The sequence below is a fragment of the Chelonoidis abingdonii genome, chromosome 2, assembly GCF_003597395.2.
Source record: "Chelonoidis abingdonii isolate Lonesome George chromosome 2, CheloAbing_2.0, whole genome shotgun sequence".
NCBI lineage: Eukaryota > Metazoa > Chordata > Testudines > Testudinidae > Chelonoidis > Chelonoidis abingdonii.
Window position 1 is genome coordinate 45,769,307 of NC_133770.1, and position 23,114 is coordinate 45,792,420.

At 41.2% G+C, this 23,114-nt stretch overlaps 1 protein-coding gene across 13 annotated transcripts in view; it reads left to right on the forward strand.

Annotated features, from left to right (window-relative positions):
• The window catches only part of ADAM22 (ADAM metallopeptidase domain 22), a 246,355-nt gene that overhangs the window by 139,384 nt on the left and 83,857 nt on the right, over positions 1–23,114 (forward strand). For all 13 annotated transcript variants that reach the window (XM_032793371.2, XM_032793373.2, XM_032793374.2 and 10 more), the window contains exons 5-7: positions 12,035–12,117; positions 17,636–17,699; positions 18,668–18,737. In XM_032793371.2, coding sequence (XP_032649262.1) covers positions 12,035–12,117; positions 17,636–17,699; positions 18,668–18,737 — 217 coding nt within the window. The remainder of the gene's footprint in view (positions 1–12,034; positions 12,118–17,635; positions 17,700–18,667; positions 18,738–23,114) is intronic.

Below are 23,114 nucleotides of genomic sequence, written 5' to 3' on the forward strand. Positions count from 1 at the left end.
GTATGATCTCATTTTGAATTGTTTTTCCAAGGTAGTGGTGTGTGTACATTTCTTGGGTGGTGACTCTTCTTAGATGCTCCTGGAGTACAGCATCAAACTCAGCCATCAGCTCCACAATTTGAAGGAAGTTTCCATTTTTTGGCACATACAGCTTATCTGAAGTGCCACGCAGTGCTAGGTTTTGGGCAGCAATCATCTTCACAATGGCAATGAGCCTTTTCAGGATATTTTGCCAGTAAAGAGATTGTGATGCAATCTTCTCTTGATGCTGATCATCTATGGTGACCTTTAACCTTAGTCTCATCTCCAGCGCTTTCCACCTATGGAATGCGCTCTGGTGATTTGCTGCCTTCTCATGGCATGCCAGATTTCTGCCAGATTTTTCCAGTCCTTTATTCCTGTAGAACCTAAATGTGGCTGGAATATTAGATTGGAAGAGTTTGCAACAAAAACAGTAGGCAGCATTCTGGGTTTTTGAGTACATAAGCCATGGCCTCTCCACCTTGTCACCATTGGGGATTTCACGCCAGAATGTGTTGGATGGAAACTTCTATTTTCATTGTCTTTGGGGAACATGAAGTTTTTCACTTGCTGTGGCACAATGCAGTAAAAGGAAGTCCTTCAGGCTACTGCTCAAGTGGGTCCACAGTCCTGGATCATCTAGACTTAAGGAACTAAACTCAGCAGCAGCTGTTTCTTGCCCCTCCATCACACTCTTCTCTGATCTACACTTTTCTTCAGGAATGTGCATCATTACATCCATTTGAGATGGAGATATAGATGCTGCAGTAGCTGCTAGGTCACCTGCACTCTGACTAAGTGGAAGATCAGGCATCTCCTCACCACTCACATCCTCACTGGGGCCAGAAGGCTCACTGTGAACATTTGTGTCTATGTATCTCAGGAGAGCCCCTTCCTGCTTAGATAGAAAAGCTTTCTTTTCTTTTTCTTTTTCTGAATGCTGCCCCAGAGGGGAGTTTTCTTCTTTCACTCATGACTGCTGTTCTGTGCCAGATATAGTGGCTCTCAACACTCAGTTGAAGGGGACAAATAAGCAGGCTGGTAGGACGGGCTGAGTGAGGGAAGATATCAGTGTCTTAAGGGCCTAACTGGCTTCTGCTTCTTCAGTTGACTGCCTGTTCTCCTCAAGTGGGTTCAGGGAAGCAGCAGGAAAGAGGAAGCTCCCTGAGAAGCTGGTGTTAATCAGTCCAGGCTCCTGGGGGTGCTAGAGAGGTACCTAAGAGGCTCCTCTTCCTCTCTCTCCTTGCAGCTCCTGCTACTTTCTGTTATTCCCTCTCACCTTTTCTCCTGCCTGCCTGTTATGTCTCTTGTGTCCTCCTTCCTCCAGCACAGCACTCTACCATCTCTGTGTATCTAGAGCTGAGGATACATTTGCACCAGCAGCAGACACAATTTTCTACACTCTGTATCCTAGTGACGCCCCCCCACCCCAGTCTGGCACCTGAGGCAGCTGCCTCAGTTCACCTCATGGTAAGGCCAGCCCTGACTTGGAGGGAAAAAAACCTGATGAATTATTACTAGTTTACATTCTATGTGCATCCTGCTATGGGAATATGAAAAATTAAACAGCAGCAGTTGTCAGCTGTAATCTTGTTCTGAATCACATATTTTTTATCTTATTGGCTAGAAAGACTCTTAGATCATGACTCATGTAGGATCAAGTGGGTTCAATTGTCTCCCCTCTTTTAATTATTTCTCTTCTACCAAAACCTAGTATTACGGGATATTACGGGGTATTTACTGCTGGGTGGCATCCTCTTCTGGTGACTAGCACCACCAGGTTCAGTGCCTCCTTTCTTCTCTTCCACCGTTGCAGCTCTCCTCTCCCTCATGGAGTCTCAGTACAGCTGCTTTGTGACTCAGCCCTCCAGGTCACAATGATTCCCCTTCTGGAGGAGCCTTTCAAAGTCTGTCTGCCCAAGCAGCATCAGGCAGTCCTCGCACCTGATGCTCTGACCATGTCACTGCTGCAGTAACTCAGGAAGTCTTCCTACTAACTGCCCAAAGCAGTGCTATTCTGTGGTAAATAGTGGGGAAACTCAGTCTAACCCTCTACGCTGGGTTCCAGTCCAGGGCCCTCTAGCAAGTAGTTAAGATCTGGGTCTCCCACCAACCACCAGCTCTCTTCCCTGGACTACTTTCTACCATGCTTCTTTAAGCTTCTCCTTCATCAGCCTTCCTAGTCAAACCCTTCTCTCTTAGGATTTCCTTATGGATTTCTGTCCCTGTTCTCAGGGGCACCTATCCCCTTCTCCTTTATCTCTGGGATAGAGACTGCAGACTTCCTCCCTACCACCTGGCTTTATAGAAGCCCCTTCTCTCACACGTGAACTTCCTCCTAATTAGCGCCTTCCGCATAGTCTAAATCTCCCCCATTTGCAGCTTAGTTGGCTGATTGGGTGCTACCACATCATACCTGAAAACACATTTTCATTAAGAGGACATTTTTTTTTAGTGTTTATACAGTAAGGTATGAAAAGGTCGGAGGAGATGGAAGGTGGGAAGAGGAGGAACAAAAACACATGGAAGTGAAGGGTGTGAAGAGTTTAAAATATATTCTGGCACACTAAAGGTAGAATTCTGGTCCCGTTGAAATCAATGGGAGTTTTGCCAATTACCTCAGTAGGATCAGGGTTTCACTTCACACTGTTCCTTTCCCCCACTCCCACCTGTCTGAAGCAGCAGGAGTATTCCAATGATATTTCTGTATATCATCCATAGTCATAGTAAAATGGCTCAACACACCCCACATTTTGTTTTCTTGGTTTCGTAGAGCCACTAAACCAGGGGTGGGCAAACTACGGCCTGCGGGACCGTCCTGCCTGGCCCCTGAGCTCCTGGCCTGGTAGGCTCACCCCCGGCCCCTCCCCTGCTGTTCCTCCTCCCTAGCAGCCTCAGTTCGCCCCGCTGCCGGCGCAATGCTCTGGATGGCAGCGCTGTGAGCTCCTGAGGCAGAGCAGCTGCAGAGCCCAGCCTAACCCGGTGCTCTGTGCTGTGTGGTGGTGGCAGGGGCGTGGCCTGGCTCCAGCCAAGTGGCGCGGCTGTAACGCCTCCAGGCAGTGTGGTAAGGGGGCATGGAGCAGGAGGGTTTGGATAGAGGGCAGGGGAATCGGGGTGGTGGTCAGGAGGCGGGAGTGTAGATAAGGGTTGGGGTGATTGAGGGGGGATACGGGGTTGAATGAGGGCAATCAGAAAGGAGAGGAGATTTGGATGGTGTGGTGTGGGGCAGTCAGGGGACAGGGAGAAGGAGTGGTTGGATGGGGCAGGGGTCCCAGGGGTCGTCAGGAATGACAGGAGGGGTTGGATGGAGTGGCGGGGGTCTGGGGGTGGTCAAGGGACAGGGAACGTGGGTGTGTGGATGGGCCAGAGGTCCTGGGGGAGGCATCAGGGAACAGGTGGGGTTGTATGGGGCAGGAATCCCAGGGGGGGAAGATAGCAGGTGGGGGCTGGGCCATGACCCCCTCCCCTAATCGGACCTCCATACAATTTATGAAACCCAATGCGGCCCTCAGACCAAAAAGTTTGCCCACCCCTGTGCTAAACCAGCACATCATTATTTCACGTGGGGACTTAAAATTTCTAGATCAGGGATTCTAAACCTTCATTGCCCACTTCATTGCCCCTTCTGACAACAAAAGTTACTACGTGACCCCAGGAGTGGGGACCAAAGCCTGAGCCTGCCTAAGCCCCGCTGCCCTGAGTGTGGGGACCAAAGCCCAAGGGCTTCAGCCCCAGGCAGCGGGCCTGTAACCTGAGCCCTGCCACCCAGGGCTGAAGCCCTTGGGCTTCAGCTTCAGCCCTGGGGAGTGGGGCTCGGGCTTCAGCCCCAAACACCAGCAAGTCTAAGCCAGCCCTGGCAACCCCATTAAAATGGGGTCGTGACCCACTTTGGGGGGCGGGGTGGAGAGCGAGAGAGAGATTATGAGTCTGCTGTACAGCCTTAGCTAGGAGCCAGTTGGCTTTTAGCTCATGTGGTAGAGGCTCATGCACTAAGCTCCAGAGTTCCCAGGTTCGATCCTGCCCGTCAATGACCAGAGTCTGTTGGCATTTCATTTGCATGTTATGTACATCCCTGGATGGAAAGAGAAAAAGAATGTAGTTGCTAAAAGTCTAGGCTACATCTATACTACACACCACTGGTGGCAGTGTGTAGGGCATGTGTAGCTACACACTGCAACGAAAAGCAAGTTGCATCCACGCTGTGGTGTTAGCTACATGTGACAGTGAAAGGCTCGGGTGGGATGTGGAGGCAGCTCTCTGCTGCTGAAGCCTTTCACTACACTGAGACCTCCTCACTTCCAGAACCTTTCCCCAGAGTCTCTCCCTGCAGAGAGGAAGGGCTCCAGCAGCTGGAAGGCAGTGGGAACCAGCACTGTGAAAATAGGATTGTAGGTGAGGCGGCACAGCTTGGGTGAGTAGGTGGTTGAGTACATACCCACACCCTTCAGGCGTGTCTGTACTCGCCTAAGCCATGCCTCACCATCTACACTTGTATTTATACCCATGCTAGGGACGCTATCCACGCACGTTCCTTATAAGCTGTGGAAAGAAGCATGCAGCGTAGGCATGCCCTTAGGGTTGGGTTGTGCCTGGCTGTTGTGCTGGAGCACAAGAGTCATGAAGGGAGGCACAAAGATCCTCTCACATTGTGCCTTGAAGTGCTCATTCCTTCTTTCCTACATTCAGAGGCATAGGAACCTGGCACAGTGTGATGGTCTTGTGATCATCCAAGTGCAGGAACTCTGTGAAGCTAGCAACGTCTGTGGCACTAGCCACCCCACAGATGATAGGATAGGAAGGAGACTCTAAATAGCCTGTTCTCCTCTGCCCAGTCTGCTTTAGGCAGGTGCTACTTAAAACCATTTTCTCTGACCTTGAATGATAGTGAGTCAAGAGGCTACTTCCCCACCCGATGCTAGTGCAGTTCCCTGGCCAGATTGCAGTGTGCTGACTAAAGAGCTAGCCTGACACGCTGTCAAGCTGAATGCAGAGAATGGTATCTGTAGCTTTTGGACAGTAAACACAAGACCTCATTTGAACCCAAAGATCTAGTCCAATAGCAGATGCCTGGTGTTGAAAGCATCAGTTATAAACCATATACAATATGGACCGTTGGTGCAACTGTGTATTTTTATGTACTTTTAAAAGAATATACTTATCTTTTAAAAGAATGCTGCCAACAGGGAGAACTTCAGTGGTGATAATGATGCTGTATCTTTAATGGTTCTAAAATTCTGTCCTAGAGTCACTCACTGCTGCACTTTGACTTCAAATTATGTTAATACCTATGATAAATGCCTAGCTTCCAAGAGTCTTGTTTGAAAAGTCCATAACCTATTTTAAGAAAAAATAAAATTTCCCGGAACTTTTTTTTCAGACTTATGAGATTCTAATCTGAACCCTTGTTCATGGCCAATATTGATTTCCCTTTGTAAAAATTTAAACAATTGGGAACTGTGTAGACATCTGAAAGGCACATTACCTTGCAGCTGGTGTTGGATTAAACTTTGTGGAAACCTCAAGAATTTGTAAGTAGAACTAGCTACTTACTGGAGGGCAACAATTGTAAACCCAATGACCCTGCAATGGCTGGCACTTTAAAAAGGCTAACCATTCGCTAGCCGGTCACAGATAATAGAGCAGTTGTTAGCTGGTCCTTTAGGAGCTCTCCTCTGTAAAGAAAGGGGCACTGTATCACTAGGAACAGAGGTAGAGGACCCTTTCCTCTCCTTTGGACTACTGAGTGTTAAAATATTAGTACACAGGAACTCAGGAGAGGGAGGCCATGCATTTTTGAGCCCAGTAATGCTGTGTATTAATGGCTATACCTCTCCTGGTTGAAGGGAACACTTTTTGGAACTGCTTACTGGAGTATTTTGAAAATGAGAGCTGTTGCAAGCAGATGGCTGGGAGTCCTTAGCTTCCTAATATCACCGAGGAGTAAAAATAGCAGTGAACCATTGTAAATACTCTCTCCATTGAAGCTGTGGAGGGGAATCTAAGTTGATTACTAAGGATTAGCCTCTTGAGTACAGTTTAGCTGTCCATTTCTTATTTTTTACTCCTTATTTTTTCCCTGCTTTGTGAATATTGGTTAATGTGCTACTCATGTTCCTTTTGATATTTATTTTTAAAAGGGCTGAGGATAGATTTTTCCCCCGTTTACTTTCACTGCTAGTACTATGGCCTACTTGTTTTCCAGCAGCAATTGCCACTCTAACTGTTGGTAGCCTCAGAGCCATGACTGCCAGAAAACAGAGACCTGAAGAACAACTCTGTATAGCTTGAACGCTTGTCTCTCTCACCAACAGGAGTTGGTCCAATAAAAGATATTACCCTCACCCACATTGTCTCTCTAAAAAACAGAATACTCTAACTGGCATGAAGCTAAGAGGTTGGCAGGGAGATGGCTGTAGCAAGCAGGCATGCCATGGGCTTAGCTGACAGTAGTTCATAATTCTGTGAGCAGTATCTGACCAGAGGTAATTGCAGATTATGCATAAAGGCTGATGTTTGGGCATATCCTCACTCCTATCCAGGTGGTTGATCTGTCTGAATGGATCCTGCCATTGCATCATTCTGATGGCTTTTGCAGAATATTATGCCAGCCTTTATTACCAACAACAATTGACTGCCACAGTCTGCTGCCAGGGGTGGCTCAGGCTTTTTTGCCGCCCCAAGCAGCGAAGAAAAAAAAAGCCGCGATCGGCAGCACTTCGATGGCAGCTCAACCACGCCGCTTCATTTATTGGTGGCAATTTGGTGATGGGTTCATCGCTCTGAAAGGGACTGAGGGACCCACTGCCAAATTACCACCGAATACCCGGACTTGCCGCCCCTTTCCATTGGCCGCCCCAAGCACCTGCTTCTTGCGCTGGTGCCTGGAGCTGGCCCTGCCTGCTGCATTGTCCTTACAGGTGACCATGGTGGGTCAACACAGAGGACCAGCATCTGACTGAAGCAGCAAAGGAGAAGAACAAAGTAGCACTAGCAGAGAGCTTGTTCTGAACTACATTGATTACAACCTGGGAAGTGGTTACATTCATGTGGAAAAGACAAAAAACAGTTGTACTTTTTCTTCACCATAGCATTAGACAAGACTCTTCCAGGAGAAATGTTCAGATGGGGAGGCAGGATGTAACAGGCACTGTAACAGAATTCACATTTTCTCACTGTGAAGAATTTTCAACCTAATTTTCTAATAAGATCTACTGGCTCCAGACTGACCTGACTAATATCATAATGTTCTAGCAGGAGGTGAGAAATGCTGCTAAATTCCACTCTGATTTACTAGCTGATGTTCTTGATACATTGAGAGAGCTATGAACTAGACCCTTCTCCAACCTGGTTGATGAAGATTAGTGGAGAAATTTGGTTTACTGGTGAGGGTTATTAATGTTTCCCTTTTAGACAGCAGGGTGGCATTGTTGCTGCCTTTAAACAGGGAACAGGTGTATCCTTGATTAAGAAAAATAATCTCTTGCCACTGCATACTGAACTCTAATTGCCAAGGCTGTTAATTTTTCCTTTTTGAAAAAGGTTAATGATCAGACAGCTCTGGGACTTCAGGAATTTCCTCAGCAGGCATTTGCTCCCTGTGGGCTTTCAGGTGTAGGGTGCCACAGGGTTCCATTTTGTCATCATCTCTTTTCTGTCTGTCGGTCTGATTAGGTAAGACTGTGACAGGCTCTGAGATCCTGATTTAAGAGAGTCCTTAAGGCAAGATGTGTGGTTCACAAACACAGATTTTTTTAGTGCCACCAGGGACACACAGACAACAAACATTTCCAGATACACGTGTAGATCTACCTAGATTTTTTTTTGACCTGCTAGATTGTCTCAGAAAGGAAGACATGAGCCCATACTAAAGTCACACCCACATGCCAACATGTAAGCCAGAATGTTCCATAGTGGTAAAAAATATGGGCATGGGAGTAAAGACATCTGGGTTTTATTCTTGGCTTTGCTAGAATTTGTGTGATCATGGGTAAATTGCAACATTAACTGATTTGATTTAATTAAATAGAGTAGAATCTCCAAGGTATGTTTTTGCCAGACAATACCTGTAAGTCTGTTTATTTCTATCTTTTCCAGATTAGTAGACAGAAAAATTATTTCTTCCACATATATGTTATGGGATAATTTAACTGAAAAGCTATGAAAAAGCTGGGAGTGCTATCATGGGGCATTTATTTGATCCTTATTAAGGAGATCAAAACCCCTTTTTGAGCCATATGATTCATGCTGGCTCAGAGCTTTTGGATGAAAAAAGTTCTTCCTGGTTACACAGATTTCATTTTGCAGCATAAGTGAGCCTCAGGCACTAGTGCAGATACACATTACACTACATTGTATGAGGATAAGCTAGTCTTGACTAATTACCCCAAATTCCTTCCAGAAGTAGTTAGAATCCATTTGATTCCATCAATCATCTTTCCAGTATTATTCTCACACCCACTCACATGTTCCTGTAATGCTTTGTTATAAAAATTATATGGTAAAAAATCTTTTAAATGCTGCAGGATACAGTCTTTAGAAAATCATCTAGTTGATCATTTCTTTTGACATGAACTTCTCAAGGTAATTTTTATTACCATGTATTATGGTGGTGCCTAGAGGCCCAAACCAAGATGATGACCAGGGCTCTGTTGTACTAAACACTATTAACAGACAAAGGAAAAGACGATTCCTGCCTCTAAGAGTTTACTGCACCTAATAAAGAAAAAATGCAACAAGTGAATGGCTGTAATAAATTGTTGGAAGGAGTAAGGCAGAATGAGGCAAACAGTAAGAAAAGCATCAGAGGGCTAGCCATATTAATATGGATCTGTAAAAAGCAACAAAGAGTCCTGTGGCACCTTAAAGACTAACAGATGTACTGGAGCATAAGTCTTTAAGGTGCCACAGGACAATAAGAAAAGCATATGTTTACACAGGCCACATGTGCACAGCTAGATGGTTTTGAGTCAGATACATTTTATTCTTATAATAAACTGTAAGAAATAAATAAGATAGATATCAGCAGTCCCTCCTGACCATGTATCTAGATATAATCAGTTGGCAGTTTCCTGTAGACATCTTGGTAGAAGTGAATCCTGGGGAGGGGTTTGTTGGGGACAGGCTAGTGTCTTTACAGATTAATTCAGGGAACATGTGAAAGGGGAGCCTGGAGGAAAACATAGAGGTGTGAGAGGTGTGTATAAGCAGTGAAGGCTGCCTCTGTCAGTGGAGTGGAGAGAGTGAAAGGTGACACAATAAAATATAAGAGCAGATAAACAGGCAGGAAATAACATTGTGATGCAACTTAAAAGTATGTTGTTAATTATTATTGTAAGTTATATAAGTACATTATTATTTATTATTAATGACCTGGATGTAGGAATAGAGTGCATACTAATCAAATTTGCAGGTGATGGAAAGCTAGGGAGATTTGCCAACACTTTGGAGGATAGAGCTAAAATTTAGAGGGATCTTAATAAATTGGAGAACTTGGCTATAGACAACAAAATGAAATTCAACAATGACAAATGTAAGGTGCTACTTAGGGAAGAAAAAAACCAAATGTACAAATACAAAATGAGGGATAACTGGTTTGGCAGCAGCACTGCTGAGAAGGATCACAACCTCAGCATGAATCAGAAGTGTGATGCTGCTGCAAAAAAAGCAAATGCAATTTTAGGTTGCATTAACAGAGGCATAGCATGCAAGTCACATGAGGTGATAGTACTGCTCTACTCGGCACTGGTTAGACCTCAGCTGGAGTACTGTGTCCAATTTTGGTTGGCAATGTATAGAAAGGATGAAGAGAAACTGGAAATGATCCAGAGGCAAGCAACAAAGATGATCAAAGGAATGGAATGCAAGCCATATGAGCAAAGGCTGAAGGAACTGGGTGTGTTTAGTTTGGGAAAGAGGAGATTAAGGGGAGACATGATTGTGGTCTTCAAATACTTGAAAGGCTGCCTCTGGTGAGGTGACAACTCACCAGGCTGGCACCTCCTGCTGGTTGTCCCAGGAATTAGCTCTTTCCAGCTCAGAGAGCCCTCTGCAGGCTAGTGTCTCGCCTGCCTCTGGCCCTGTGCCCTTCCCACACCCTGGTACCCTTTGCCCTGGGGTTATGCCCACCACAGTACCCCATCACTCTGGCTCTCCCCTCCCAGGGGAACCCCCAACCCCCTATCCCCACCTTGCCTCAGTGGCTACTGCCAGTCTCCATTTAGCCCCACTCACTGAGGCAGATGGCGGTCTGTAAACCATTCATCATTGGCAAAGGGGGTTGGACCTCTTACAGGGCCAGCTGTGGTCTGGTTGGGGCATGGTCCCACCTGTGGCTGCTTCCCCCAATCAGCCTAGATTTTCCCCTGCCTCAGTTCTTTTCAGGGCTGTTTTAAGCCCTTCAGGGCAGGAGCAGGATGACCACCCTGCTACACTGCCATAAAAAAGATGAAGGAAAGTTGTTTTCTCTTGCCACAGAGGTCAGGACCAGAGGCAATGGTTCAAACTACAGCATAGCAGATTTAGATTACGCTGCAAGAAAAAATTTCTGACTGTAAAAACAGTAGGACAATGAAATAGACTGCCTAAGGAGGTCATGGAAGCTTCTTCACTGGAGGTTTTCAAAAGGAGGTGGGATAGCCATCTATCTTGGGTGGTTTAGACACAGCAAATCCTGTATCTTGGCAGGGGGTTAGACTAGATAACTGTTGTGGTCCCTTCTAACCCTATGGTTCTAGGATTCTAATTGAAAATTTGCCAGAAGGATACTCTTTATAAAATGAAGCAACAAACAAGCCAGATATTAGTAGGCCTTCAATCTCTCTAATCACATATTAGGGTTTTTTTCCTGTGGCAGCCATCATCATAGTATCTGAGCACTACCTCAGATTCATGGTACAGTACATTTCTAAGTGTCTGTACAATGGCATCAAAGTCCCTGTGTCAGCTGAAAAAACATGAAGGAGAAGAATGTCAAAAGGGACTAGTGATTTTTGGTTCTCAAACTCCAGGGGACTGATTTCCAGAAAGTCACTTGTTCCTTTTGAAATTCATAGTATGATCCTATAGAAAACAATCCCAAAAGCTACTAACATACTCTTGTTTTATTTTTTAACTTCAGTTAATTTAGTGTTGGTGAAACAGCTGTTATAAATGTACTTTGAAGGGTAGAATCTGACAGCATTTAATTTCACACTGTAAGTCTGAACAGCAATTTTGGCTTATGGCTCTGCATCACTATCACCCAAGTGATTGCCAGCTCACAAAGATGAATAATCATACTTTCCATCTCAGTAAATACGCTTAAATATTTCTCACCTGGTGGGACAGGTTGTTCTTACTTGGAGGGAGAGGGCATGTTTGCCACAAGAAATTAAGATGAGCTCTAGTGTTATTGTTTTTAAGGCCCCTCTCTTTAAGTTGACCGTCGACCAACAACAAAACTGCATAATGACCTGGGTGAGTTTCTCCTAGGAATCAGCAATTACATTTGAGTCCAATGGGAATAATGATGGAAGATGTAGAAGACTTTTTCAGATAGAAATGAGGTTTTTCATATTTTGTATATAGTGCCTAAATTGTACAGTGATGGGTGCACTGGAGATACATATGGCTAGACAGACATAAGGTCCAATCCTGAAGACCTGACTAAGACAAAACTTTCCCTGACTTCAGTGGCAGTTTTGTTAAGTAAAAGACTGCAGGATTTGGCAGGTGTATATGCACTACTTACAGGAAAGAAAAGACAAGTGTTAATTTTCATTGCACTCTTTTATCATTTGATTATACACTATGCTTCCTTTAAATTCAGAGCACTGGGGACACTTATGACTAATTCTCTTTGATCTATTTGATAAGAATGTCCTGTATGGTTTTCTCTCTACACTGAATGACTCTGAATTGTGGGCACCACGCTGGTAGGCATGGCAACATAGTCATGGCACAAGCCATGTTTGACAGGACAAGTGTATGATATTGTGCGACATGATGGATTCACTGTCTCTATTTTCAATTGCAGGGAGGAGAGCATTGCTATTACCAGGGCCAAATCCGAGGAAACGCAGAATCATTTGTTGCCTTGTCAACATGCCATGGACTTCAGTAAGTTTCCCCAGCTTATTTTTTTAATGGGCTGTATGTAATTTCTTAAAACAAGGACAAATTTTATAGTAAAAGAATTATTAATTGCAGCAAAATATTAAACATCTTACTCTTCCTCACAAATTATGGGTTGAATTTGGACCTATAAAGAAATCTTGGATTTTTACAAGTAGTTTACAGAGTGCCTGAGTTGGTTTTTATTAAGCACATAAACACACTGGTATTGTGTAACAGACCCATTTTTTCAAGTTAAAACTAACTTACAAATAAATAAGCAAGGGTGAGAGCAACCCAAAATATTCCTTTCCTAGAGGGAAAAAAAAAACCCTTTCTAAATGTTACTCTTTAACTGTTTCAAAATATGCTTTGCTCTTTCCTGATTACTACAGTGAGTAGATGGCATATTTCTCATCTGTTCTGACCCCATTTACAAAACAAAACTGAGACAGAGAAGTGGGGATTTTTTAGTCATTTTTCTTTTCTTTCACAAAGGCACTGATCTTAGATATTTACCTAATGATCTATACTTTACATATATGGCAATATATTTGTAAATCTGAAGGAAAAGAGTGGCTCTTACATGGCAAATTGAAAACTTTGCATTATTTTAACAATATGTTGTACTTAATAGCACCTTCCATTTGAGGATCTCAAACAGCTATATAAAAATCACACATAGCCCCTCTTTGTTTCATAGTTTTGGACCAGTTCAAAAAGATTCCTGGCCTGATTTTCAGAGGCACTAAGTAACTGCTGCTTCAGGTGACTTCATTGGGAATTACAGGATTTCCCTGATATTGAGGTCAGACATTGCTTGAAGGGTCTTGTGATGAATGGTCTATAAATAGGAACACTCAACAATTACCTTATACTTCTCTCTTCCCTCCTGCTTCACTAAGGCAGGCACGTATCGATGGGGATTTTCATTGATTCAATTCTTTTCCTTCTCCAATAGTTCTATAAATTCTGTATCAGACTTCTATATTTGCCATTAGTTTCTTTTAGATAAATTTGTTGGGTTTTGTTTTTATTTTAGCATCATTGCAGTTTTCTGTCTCATTGTTTGTACCATAATGCTTTTATCTCTTTTGAAATCAAGATTTAGGGATGAGGATTAACCCAAGAAATCTGACTTCAGGTTGTGTGCCGAAGGTGAATCTAAAAATAGTAGCGTTTTAGTGCAGTCTGCAGAGATTTAACTGCATGGCTTCCATTAGTTGTGATCCATTGGGTCTTGGATTGCAGTCCGTGACCCCTGTTAACTCTCAGGGGCTAAGGGAGAAAGGGAAAAAGAAACTGCAAAATTTCCTTTCTGGCCTTTATTTGGTGCATTGTTCTTCAGGATGAAACCCTCTCACTGCTCTGTATTCTCTCAGTGCTTAATTATCAACGTTGGTGCCTTCTAATGCAGCTACATGACTAGGGTGATGAGGAGTTGTTATCTTTTCCTTTTTTGTTCAGCTGTCTTAGGTACATCTCTTTTTAACTTTAGGGAGGAATCTTCAAGTACCTGTATACGTATATCAGCAACAAAGATCGACAGATTCCTATTTCACAATAGGCAGGGACAGTTTGAAACAATATAATAGGTTGGAGTGTTCCAGGCCCCTGTATGAGAATTCAGTGTTTCTCTAATAAATCATGTTAAGATCAGGTGCTGCAACACAGAATCATCATCATAATCTGTATCATCTTTTCTATAGTGCTTTTCATGAGTAGATCTCAAATACTGAAGAAGTGCTGCTGATTCATGCTGGCATTTAATCTCATTAGCTCCAACTAGGATCTGGAGTATTTCTCTGGAGCAGAGGAAACTGGGCGCTATTACCATTTAATAAGGTCTGTAGGGCTGGTTCTTTGGTGAACTTTATGAGTTGTAACAGCTGGAGAAGGTGCCTCTAAAGGAGCAATAAGCTCCATGTTCTCCATGTCCAGGCAAGTATTAATTCAAGCCTTTTCCTCTGCTTAATACATCCTCCAGGTCCTAGCCTATAACAGCTATATTATTGGTGGATGGGTGTAGATCAGGTGTTAAGGTTGATGCCAGAATTGTTGATTTAACTTTATCTTTTGATTTCTTTATCTATTAATGCCTGCGTTCTTTTTAGGGATGTCTATCTCTCATTTGGTAAATTAATATGGTAGTGGGTTCGATGGTGGAATCCTCATATCTCTGAATTTCCTTTCTTTTTGGTAGTTGCCTTGAAGAAGCAATATACTTCTGTGGCCTTAACTCCTAATTAGCCAAGTTTTTATTGGGATGTCCAGTAGTCTACAGTGGGTTAATGCAGAGATTCAAACAAAAATATATAATTTTGAAAAAGCCACACTCATTATTAGGATTTCTAGTGTCCACATTTCTTCTTAAATTCAGCTCTTGGGTTCATGTTTCTTACAGAAGAATATAGAAATAAATGCAAAATAACTTCCCATTTTCATTTTGTTTTCTTCATTGCAGTCAAGTGATGTAAACATATCTATTACCTGTTGGGTATGTTGGAGTGTAGGAATACAATATTGAATCTCTTTCAAAGATTGTGCTTAATTATATATTCTTATTAATCTGTATTTTAATGCATTTTATATTACAATACAGGCTCCTTGGAAGAAAACCAAGTATTCTTTTATGTACTGTAAAGCATAAAGCACACTGATTCTTAATAATGGATGATCGATTATTGAGTAATGATCTCTTCTAATGTAATAACATTTTAAACATTCAAATATGTTCTTAGGTCATGATCCTGCAAGCTCTTTTACACAGGCAGACTCCTTCCTCGCCCCAACTGAAATTAGCCTGTGGGTACAGGGTCCATCACACATAGCAGCTTATAGGACTGTGTTGTCAGTTTGAGAACTATAGAAATATTTTTGGGAAATGAAGGGCCTTATCAGAATAGCTATAGACAAACTGTAGTAAGGCTTAATTTAAAATAAGTGTTTGAAGGCCTGTAATGTAGATTCTAGATAAGTTTTCTTGTTGGACTATGAATTTGCTGCCCACTGGTGGTGAAATTAAAAATCTTGCTTTTTTAAGATCAAATTGATTTACAAGACGTTTATTATTACAATATGTTTGTGTATTGTTTTGACATAGTAAAGATTCAGATTGCAAAAGTGATCTGTATTTTACTACTACTTTGGATCTAACTTTTTTTTTAGTGTATGATTCAAATATATAGACTGCTTCAGTTGAAGTCTATTGCAAAACATCCATTGACTTAAGTCGGATAAGGTTTGTAGTTTGACTTGTAAATATGTTATTACCATGTACCATTATTAAAGAGTTGTTTGATCAAATACTGACTTGATCCAAGGTCCATGCTGCTGGGTGAAATGATCAAATAGGAGGCCCTTTATTCCAAGAATGTGAATTAAGTCCTCTAATTCTGACACACTAATCAATCCTGCAGACCTTACTCATGTAAAATTGCCATTGATAGCAAAGCAAGTTTTGCATACTTAAAATCTGCAGGATGAATCCCAAATCTCATTTTATTCTTAGAATGAAGGCCTTCATCAGCCTCTAGGATTTTTATTTTAAATGTCATAGAACAAGTTAATTTCTACAAAATATTTACACGTTATTTGTAAAGGGATGAATACCTTTGAATTAAATATGTATGTATAACCACTGCTAATATGAGTTATATTATATATTATATTATATTATATATATCCAGAATTACTTTGGTGAAGCCATTTGGCTTATCCTGTAAATACACAACATTTAGGCAAATATTAGATATGTTTATGTAAAGCTGTAATGGTTTAAAAGTTTAATATGTAGTTATGGTCTCAAAAAACCCCAACAGAGTAAAATGATATCATTTTACTCAACAGAGCTGATCCCTGGGTATAGTTAAGGTCATATCTGATGTTAGTGACAAAAAATGCAAAAATTAATTATAAAAATGTTTTAAAAATCAATTTCATTTTTGACTTGCATAAGCCAAAAGCAAGTATACATTTCTGTCACCTATAGAATGAAATGTGGTAGTTTTTTTGCTTTTTCCCCTCAAACTTTGCAAAAAAAAAAAAATCTTGCTCCCTTGTTCAGGTTGTATAGTATATGTCAAATCTGAGCCTACAGCTCATATTTATAGCTAGTCATAAAAAACCCTGAAAGAAGCACTTTAGAAAGGAAATGCTGACACAACTTAATCTCACCAACACACATGCTGCTGTAATAAAGAAAAAATTGCAAGAAAAGGCTGACTTAGATAAAGATGAAAAGGGAGGTGTGGGTAGGAAATGTACCTTTTTAGTATACTGTCTATTAACATTTTCATATCAGATCATTTTATTTTAGGGTTAAATTCATCTTTGTGCAGAAATCTGGTGCAAGGCTTAATATTAAACCCCATTTAAACTCAAAATAGGATTTAAACTGGATTTTAAGTGGTGTATAGGTCTTATGTGAGATCTCTGCACAGTGGTGAATTTCACCACTGCTATGTATTTACTTGTAAACAGTAATGTACAACCATGTGATTTAATTACCATAAGCTGTCTACGTTCACTTAGAATCCCTTAAAGTTTGAACCTATCCTGTGGTTAGAACTGAACCATGTGCCACCTTTGCTGGCTTGGGAAATTGGTGATTGTTCACATGTGAGCAATTACGGCAACAGATTTTCCAGCATATACAACAAACATGCATATAGTTGATGCCCTTAAAATTCCTCTACCAGCTGGAAGATTTTACTTGTGTGAGAGCTGTTCCCTATGAGTATAATGAGGAATACCACAACAACTAGTGAAAGCTTTCCATATGCTAGATTACGTACTGTATGAAAGGGCAACATAGCATGTGACATTGGCTCTGGCAGTTCATGGAATATTTCTGTTGATGTTGTTTTATATAAAACCTATTTGTGTCTTTTCCAAAAAAATTAAATAAAGGACTTAAATTGATGTGTGAGGGAAAAAATGATTATTCTTGATTTTTTTTCAGTTTCTTTACCTTGTTTTGTTTACCTCAAAAGTATTCCCATTATGCTGGGTCTTGTAAGAGAACACAGACAGACAGCCTTATGACACCAAAAAGCTTAAAATCTAAGAATCTAATACTCCAAAATACTGTAAAACACAGTTTAATACTTTATTTTGGCATGACAAGCTATGCATGTGTTCCCAGAGTATGTAAAGAGACCTCTTAAATATCTGTCAGAAGTAGGAACAATCTGGTCCAGGGAGCGGGGTTCACACTAGGTTTGGGAACTGGGTCAGTCAGTCAGTTTCTGCTGCTCTTTGTGTCTAACTCTTTATTACTACAACAAGGAAGAGGAAAATCATTTTTAAAAAAGGAAAAGTTAGTTGTAAAATCACAAAAATTGGCACGAGGACTTAGAATCTGGGATAATACCTGAAATTGCTTTTAATTTATTTTTTTTAATGGTTATCTTTCAAGTTCATAGCCTCCTCTTCATGGGTTACCTGTTTAAATTGTTTTAATCTTTTTATAAATGTTTGGTAAATCTTTACTCAATGTTATCACTTTTCCTGCCTTTAACAGTGGGATGTTCTATGATGGGAATCATACTTATCTTATTGAACCAGAAGAAAACTACACTTCACTCGTAAGTAGAACTTCAGTCAACCCAGTATTCAGATACACAAGAGATGCAGAAAACAAAAAAGCCTCATCCTCAGCCTTGCACCTGTAGCTTTGGGGCTGGAGTCCTTGTCCTCCCACTTTCAGCAGCTAGTAGATATATTGCTGTCAGGGCTGGCTCCAGGGTTTTTACCACCTCAAGCGGCAAAAAAAAAAAAGCTGCAATTGTGATCAGCGGCAGCTCCACTGCACCGCTTTCTTCTTCAGCGGCAATTCGGTGGCAGGACCGAGAGGGACTGAGGGACCAGCTGCCGAATTGCTGCTGAAGGGTCCGACTTGCCACCCCTTCCCTTTGGCTGCCCCAAGCACCTGCTTGCTGAGCAGGTGCCTGGAGCCGACCCTGATTGCTCTAAAGGTGCAAACCAAAGCAGTATATTGCATCTAGTATTTGAATTCCCAGTAGTTAAATACAGTATCAGGAAAACAGGAGGAGTTTTCCTCCAATAATAATAATATAATAAAATAAAATAATGGTTTCCCTCCAATAACACGTCTTAGCTACCCCTTGGTAGTTTCTTTAAAATGACCTCTTTGTCATTTGTCTGTGCTGAAAATCAGTTAAAACTGTATATATACATATCCATTTGCATGCCATATTATTTAACTTTAGGAAATTTAGACCCCAATCCAGCAAAACATTTAAGCACGTGCTTAACTTTAAGCATGTGATTAGACCCCTTGACTTTAAAGGACCTACTTGTATGTTAAAAGTAAAATACATGCTTAAGTGCTTTGCTGAATCAGGGCCTTAATGATCACATCATAATTGGGAGAGGAGGAGAAGAATCCTTGAGGTTTGATAACCTCCAGTGTTCCATTATTTCTCCAACATATTGGTTTGGTACCTAATGCAAAAGGGTTTCTATCTCCCTAATATTTGTGAGATGGTTCATTTTATCGTGGCTTAATGCACTCTACTGTTTACTATTTCAGGAGGATTTCCATTTCCACTCTGTTTACAAATCCAGGTTATTTGAATTTCCTTTGGATGACCTGCCATCTGGTATGATTGTTTGTAATGCTCTCTTCTTTTAACTTGTGTCTTATTTTGCCACATTTGTTTATCATATTTGATTGCTAATCTTCTTTGAGGCCTTTCTCTGTTGTTTACTTGAGTCTTTCTTTTTCTGCTTAAGTAAAAAACATATGGAGGTGGGAGAGAGAAACCTAACTATTAACTCAAACCTCACCTCAATCTTCATATTGTTCATATTTTTTAAATAAACTGTGAAGAATTGAATGCTTTATATGCCATTACACATACAATATGTACTTTACATAAAAAGTCATGGCAACCTAAAGGTTGATGAAAATAATCCCATAGTTAGCAAGGACTGATGAACATCAGTGGCCTCCCCTACTATGAGATAAAGGAATGGTCTACTAGTCTGAGCGTAGGACTAGAAAACTGGATTTTTCGAGTTTTATCCTAGTTCTGACTCTTAACATTTCTGCTTCAGTCTTTCCATCTTAAATGACATTGGGGTATCATAAAGTTTACTTACTTAATTGTAAAGTACTCTAAAGGTGGAAAAGAGGTGCGCAATATTACTGATGCATCCCCATAAGCCCTTTATATTATGTATGGAATTAGACAAGGTTTAAAAAATGAACGTTGATTGTGAGAAGGCAGCTTGGTATCCATAGGGTGACCAGACAGCAAGTGTGAAAAATCAGGACAGCTGGTGGGGGTGTAATAGGAGCCTATATAAGAGAAAGACCCAAAAATTGGGACTGTCCCTATAAAATTGGGACAACTGGTCACCCTAGGTAGCCAAAGCTGAAAATTCAAACTTTTCTAAGGCATATCCCCATTCTGTCAAGAGTTTATCAGTTTGGAAATGTAATTTCCTATGTATATAGCTTATCCTGGAGGAATGAGACCAGCAGTACTAAATTGCTGATTTCTTCAAGACAATTGCAGATGCCTAGTTTATAGTATGATAGCACTCAGGACTGGGGCTATGTTGCACTGAATATGGAATATGAGACTTAATAATGAAGTGCACGTTGTGTGGGAAGCACTCTGGAGGATGTCTTCTGAAAGAGACAGAGGTAACATGACTACTGAGTTGGCAGCCCTGTGTTTCGAAATGTATGAGTAAAGGATGAGATCTTTTGGAACTAGAATTGTGTGTCTTGTAGGCAAAGGACTTTATCAATGGTGAAATGTTATGTTTTCACAGACTTTGGGAGAAAAAAATTAATTTTGAATTTTTATGACTGTGAAAAGCATTTTTTCTGCAAGCAGAAATCTATCATTTAACCTTCCCCAAAGCCCTTTGACCTTCAAAGTATGTCAAACTTTTGTTGCAAACATTGAGACTTTCCATTTGGGGCAGTTTCAGAAATATCCAGTTTTGCTGGTTTTGCCACCACAACTCTGTGTTGGTTGAGATGGGGAAATGTTGCCATTTGATCAAATTGTGAAATACTAATGAAAATAACTTAAGTATATGACTACTAATGAAGTGGAGAAACTGCATATGGCACTAATCTTGTGCAACTGCGTGGTAGGATCCCATACCTGAATAGGTTTATTATAACTAGCAAGTTTCATAACAACATGTTATAGAGTTTGTCTATCCCATTGACTGCTCTCTCATGTTCACTTAGATTGTTATAAACCTGTCCTCAGTTTCAGCTTTGCAATGAAAGTTTTAGCACCTGCAGCAGATTCTATACTAATGAAAAACTATTTTTTCATCATTTCCATTATATATTTATTTAGGTTTCCTTTGCCTTTATTGTAAATGTATGTGTAGCTCCCATTGTGTGATATACATATGCTGACTGGAGATATAAACCACTTAACATGAAATCCTGTTCCCACTGAAGTCAATGGCAAAACTTCCATTGACTTGGATGGGGCCAGGATTTCACTCCAGATCTTCACTGATTTTTATATATTATCATAACTGGAAGTAGTGGCTTTACAGCGCTTAAACTTTTCTGTCTGTTTCCTTAAACAGATATGATATATTTGAAATTACTAATTTGTAGTATTTTTATTTTTTACTTTTTTATTTACTGCAGCAGGACTATTTCACTAATCCTGTCCTTTAAGACAGTTGTTATAACAAAAAGTGCTTTGCCCTGTACTTTATAGTGCCAATATTTCTCTTCTTTTCTATTCCCCCACCTTTATTGTGGACTTACATGCCCTAAGAAACTTCTAATTTGATTCCAGAATTATTTGTTCTTATCCAGGGGTGAAAATAACTCCAGACACTTACTGGTACAGGGCCAGGGCCTGGTCCGGAAGGGGTGGGGCCTTAGGCAGAAGGGGCGGGGCCAGCATCCCCAGGCCAACCCTTCCAGGCCACCTGGCCCGCACCGCCCGGGGCTCCAGTGGTGATTTGAATTTTAAATTGCTGACCCCAGGGCAGCTGCTCCTTTTGCCTCCCCCTCTCATCGGTGGTCGAGGGGGGGGTAAAGGGGCAGGGATGTTAAAGCACTGCAGAGTCCTTTGCTGTGGCAGCGTTTTAATGTTCCTTCCCCCCCGCTCGTCAGTGGCCCTGCTGATAGAGCCATTGATTGGGGGAGGGGGGTGCAGCAACGTTAAAGCACTGCCACTGCAAAGGACCATCCTTAAGGAGTTGCCGCAGCAGCACTTTAACATCCCTGCCCCTTTTGCCTCCCCTGTCAGTGGCCCTGCTTGTACCAGCAGGGCTGCCAATGGGGGAGGCAAAAGGGGCAGGGATATTAAAGCGCTGCCATGGCAGCGCTGCATACGGGCCGGTGCGGGTTCTTACCGGTATGCCATACCACCTCACTTTCGCTCCTGTTCTTATCCGTAGTAGGCTCTATGCATAACTTACGATTTCCAGTCAATGCTGCATTATGAACGTACTTTGATGTACCACAAGCCTTTTACACTGATAGTGGAAAGGAAAAAATTAACAGAATGGGGTGATTTCATATCAGTAATAACCAAAGCAAATGTTATGATATCTCATCAGTAGCAACATAGGTATTTATATTCTTCTGTTCCATGGGAATTAAAAAATATTATTAGAGAATAAATTATACTCCTCTGCGTGATGGCCAGTAGATATAACATCTTATGTTATGCACCTGTCAAATGTCACTGACTGTGAAGGATTAAGACTTTGAAGAGAGAAAATCCAGGGTTCTTCAAGAGGCTGGCGATTCAGTAGGTGGTACTTTTTCCTCAGAGTCCATACTAAATCAGTCAGTGCTCTGGGATGCTGATAAGAGACACTATGCCATCAGAGGTGCTGTTTTTCAGATGAGACAAAGTAGATGTGATCTTCAGTGGTCATCAAAGTTCTCACGGGACTTTTTCAAAATAGTGATCAAATTCCAAACTTGGTTTGTTGCATCCCTATTTCTATTTCAATTTCCTCTGTGATTTCAATTGATCATGGTACTCTTCCTGAGATACTTTTGGATGGAAAAGCTCTATGCTTGTTCTTGTCATTACCATTCACTTGTAAAATGTTGTGAAGTATTACTGTGTGTTGTTTACATAGCTGCTACATTCCACCCCAGGTACGGCTTCATTTTTATGGTAGGTGAAATGATCCTTAAATAGTTTGTAAATTATTAAAGTAGTCTGCGATGCTACATAAATGTAAGATATTATTATTTCACCAATAAAAAGTTGTAATTTTACCATTTGTCTTCCGGTGGCCCTACAAATCTTTCAATCAAAAGTTAAGAGTTGGTGGCATGACACCAAAACATGGACTGGACCTACATTATAAGTATAGGTAGGATATATAAAAGCACTCACAGAAAACAGACAAGGAACAATAAATTTTGAAAGTGGTTCATGTTGATTCATTGTGAGATCTGGGTGGTGGCCTTCAGGGATAACAGGAGTCCCCATTAGCTGAACCTGGCTGTGATTGAATTAGTCTGAACCTTTTCCTATTATTCTCTTGTTGCAGAGCATGTTACACTTGCATTTCAGTTATTGTACAGCAGCAGAATGCCTTCAAAAGTATTCACATTTTCTATTCTGTAAGAAAAACTGTAAGAATATGTAAAACATATGGTGGAATACAGACTGAGGACCTGACCCTGCAAACCCTTATGCAGATGAATAACTTCGTTCAGATGAATAATACCATTTGTTTCAAAGGAACTACTTTTATGAGTGAAGTTATTGCATACATTTTTGCAGGATTGGATCTTAAGTGAGTACCAGATATTGTCTGATGAGAAAGTTTTTAATAAGTAGAGCTGGGCAAAAAATTTTGGGATGAATAGTTAATTTGCCAAAAATGCAGTTTTGTGAACAGAAAGTATTCATGAATTTGGGTCAGATTTGGCAAATAATTTCACCCAGGAAGAAAAGAACATTTTTAAAAGTCTAAATGGAAGGACATTTTGTTTCAAAATGTAGCTATAT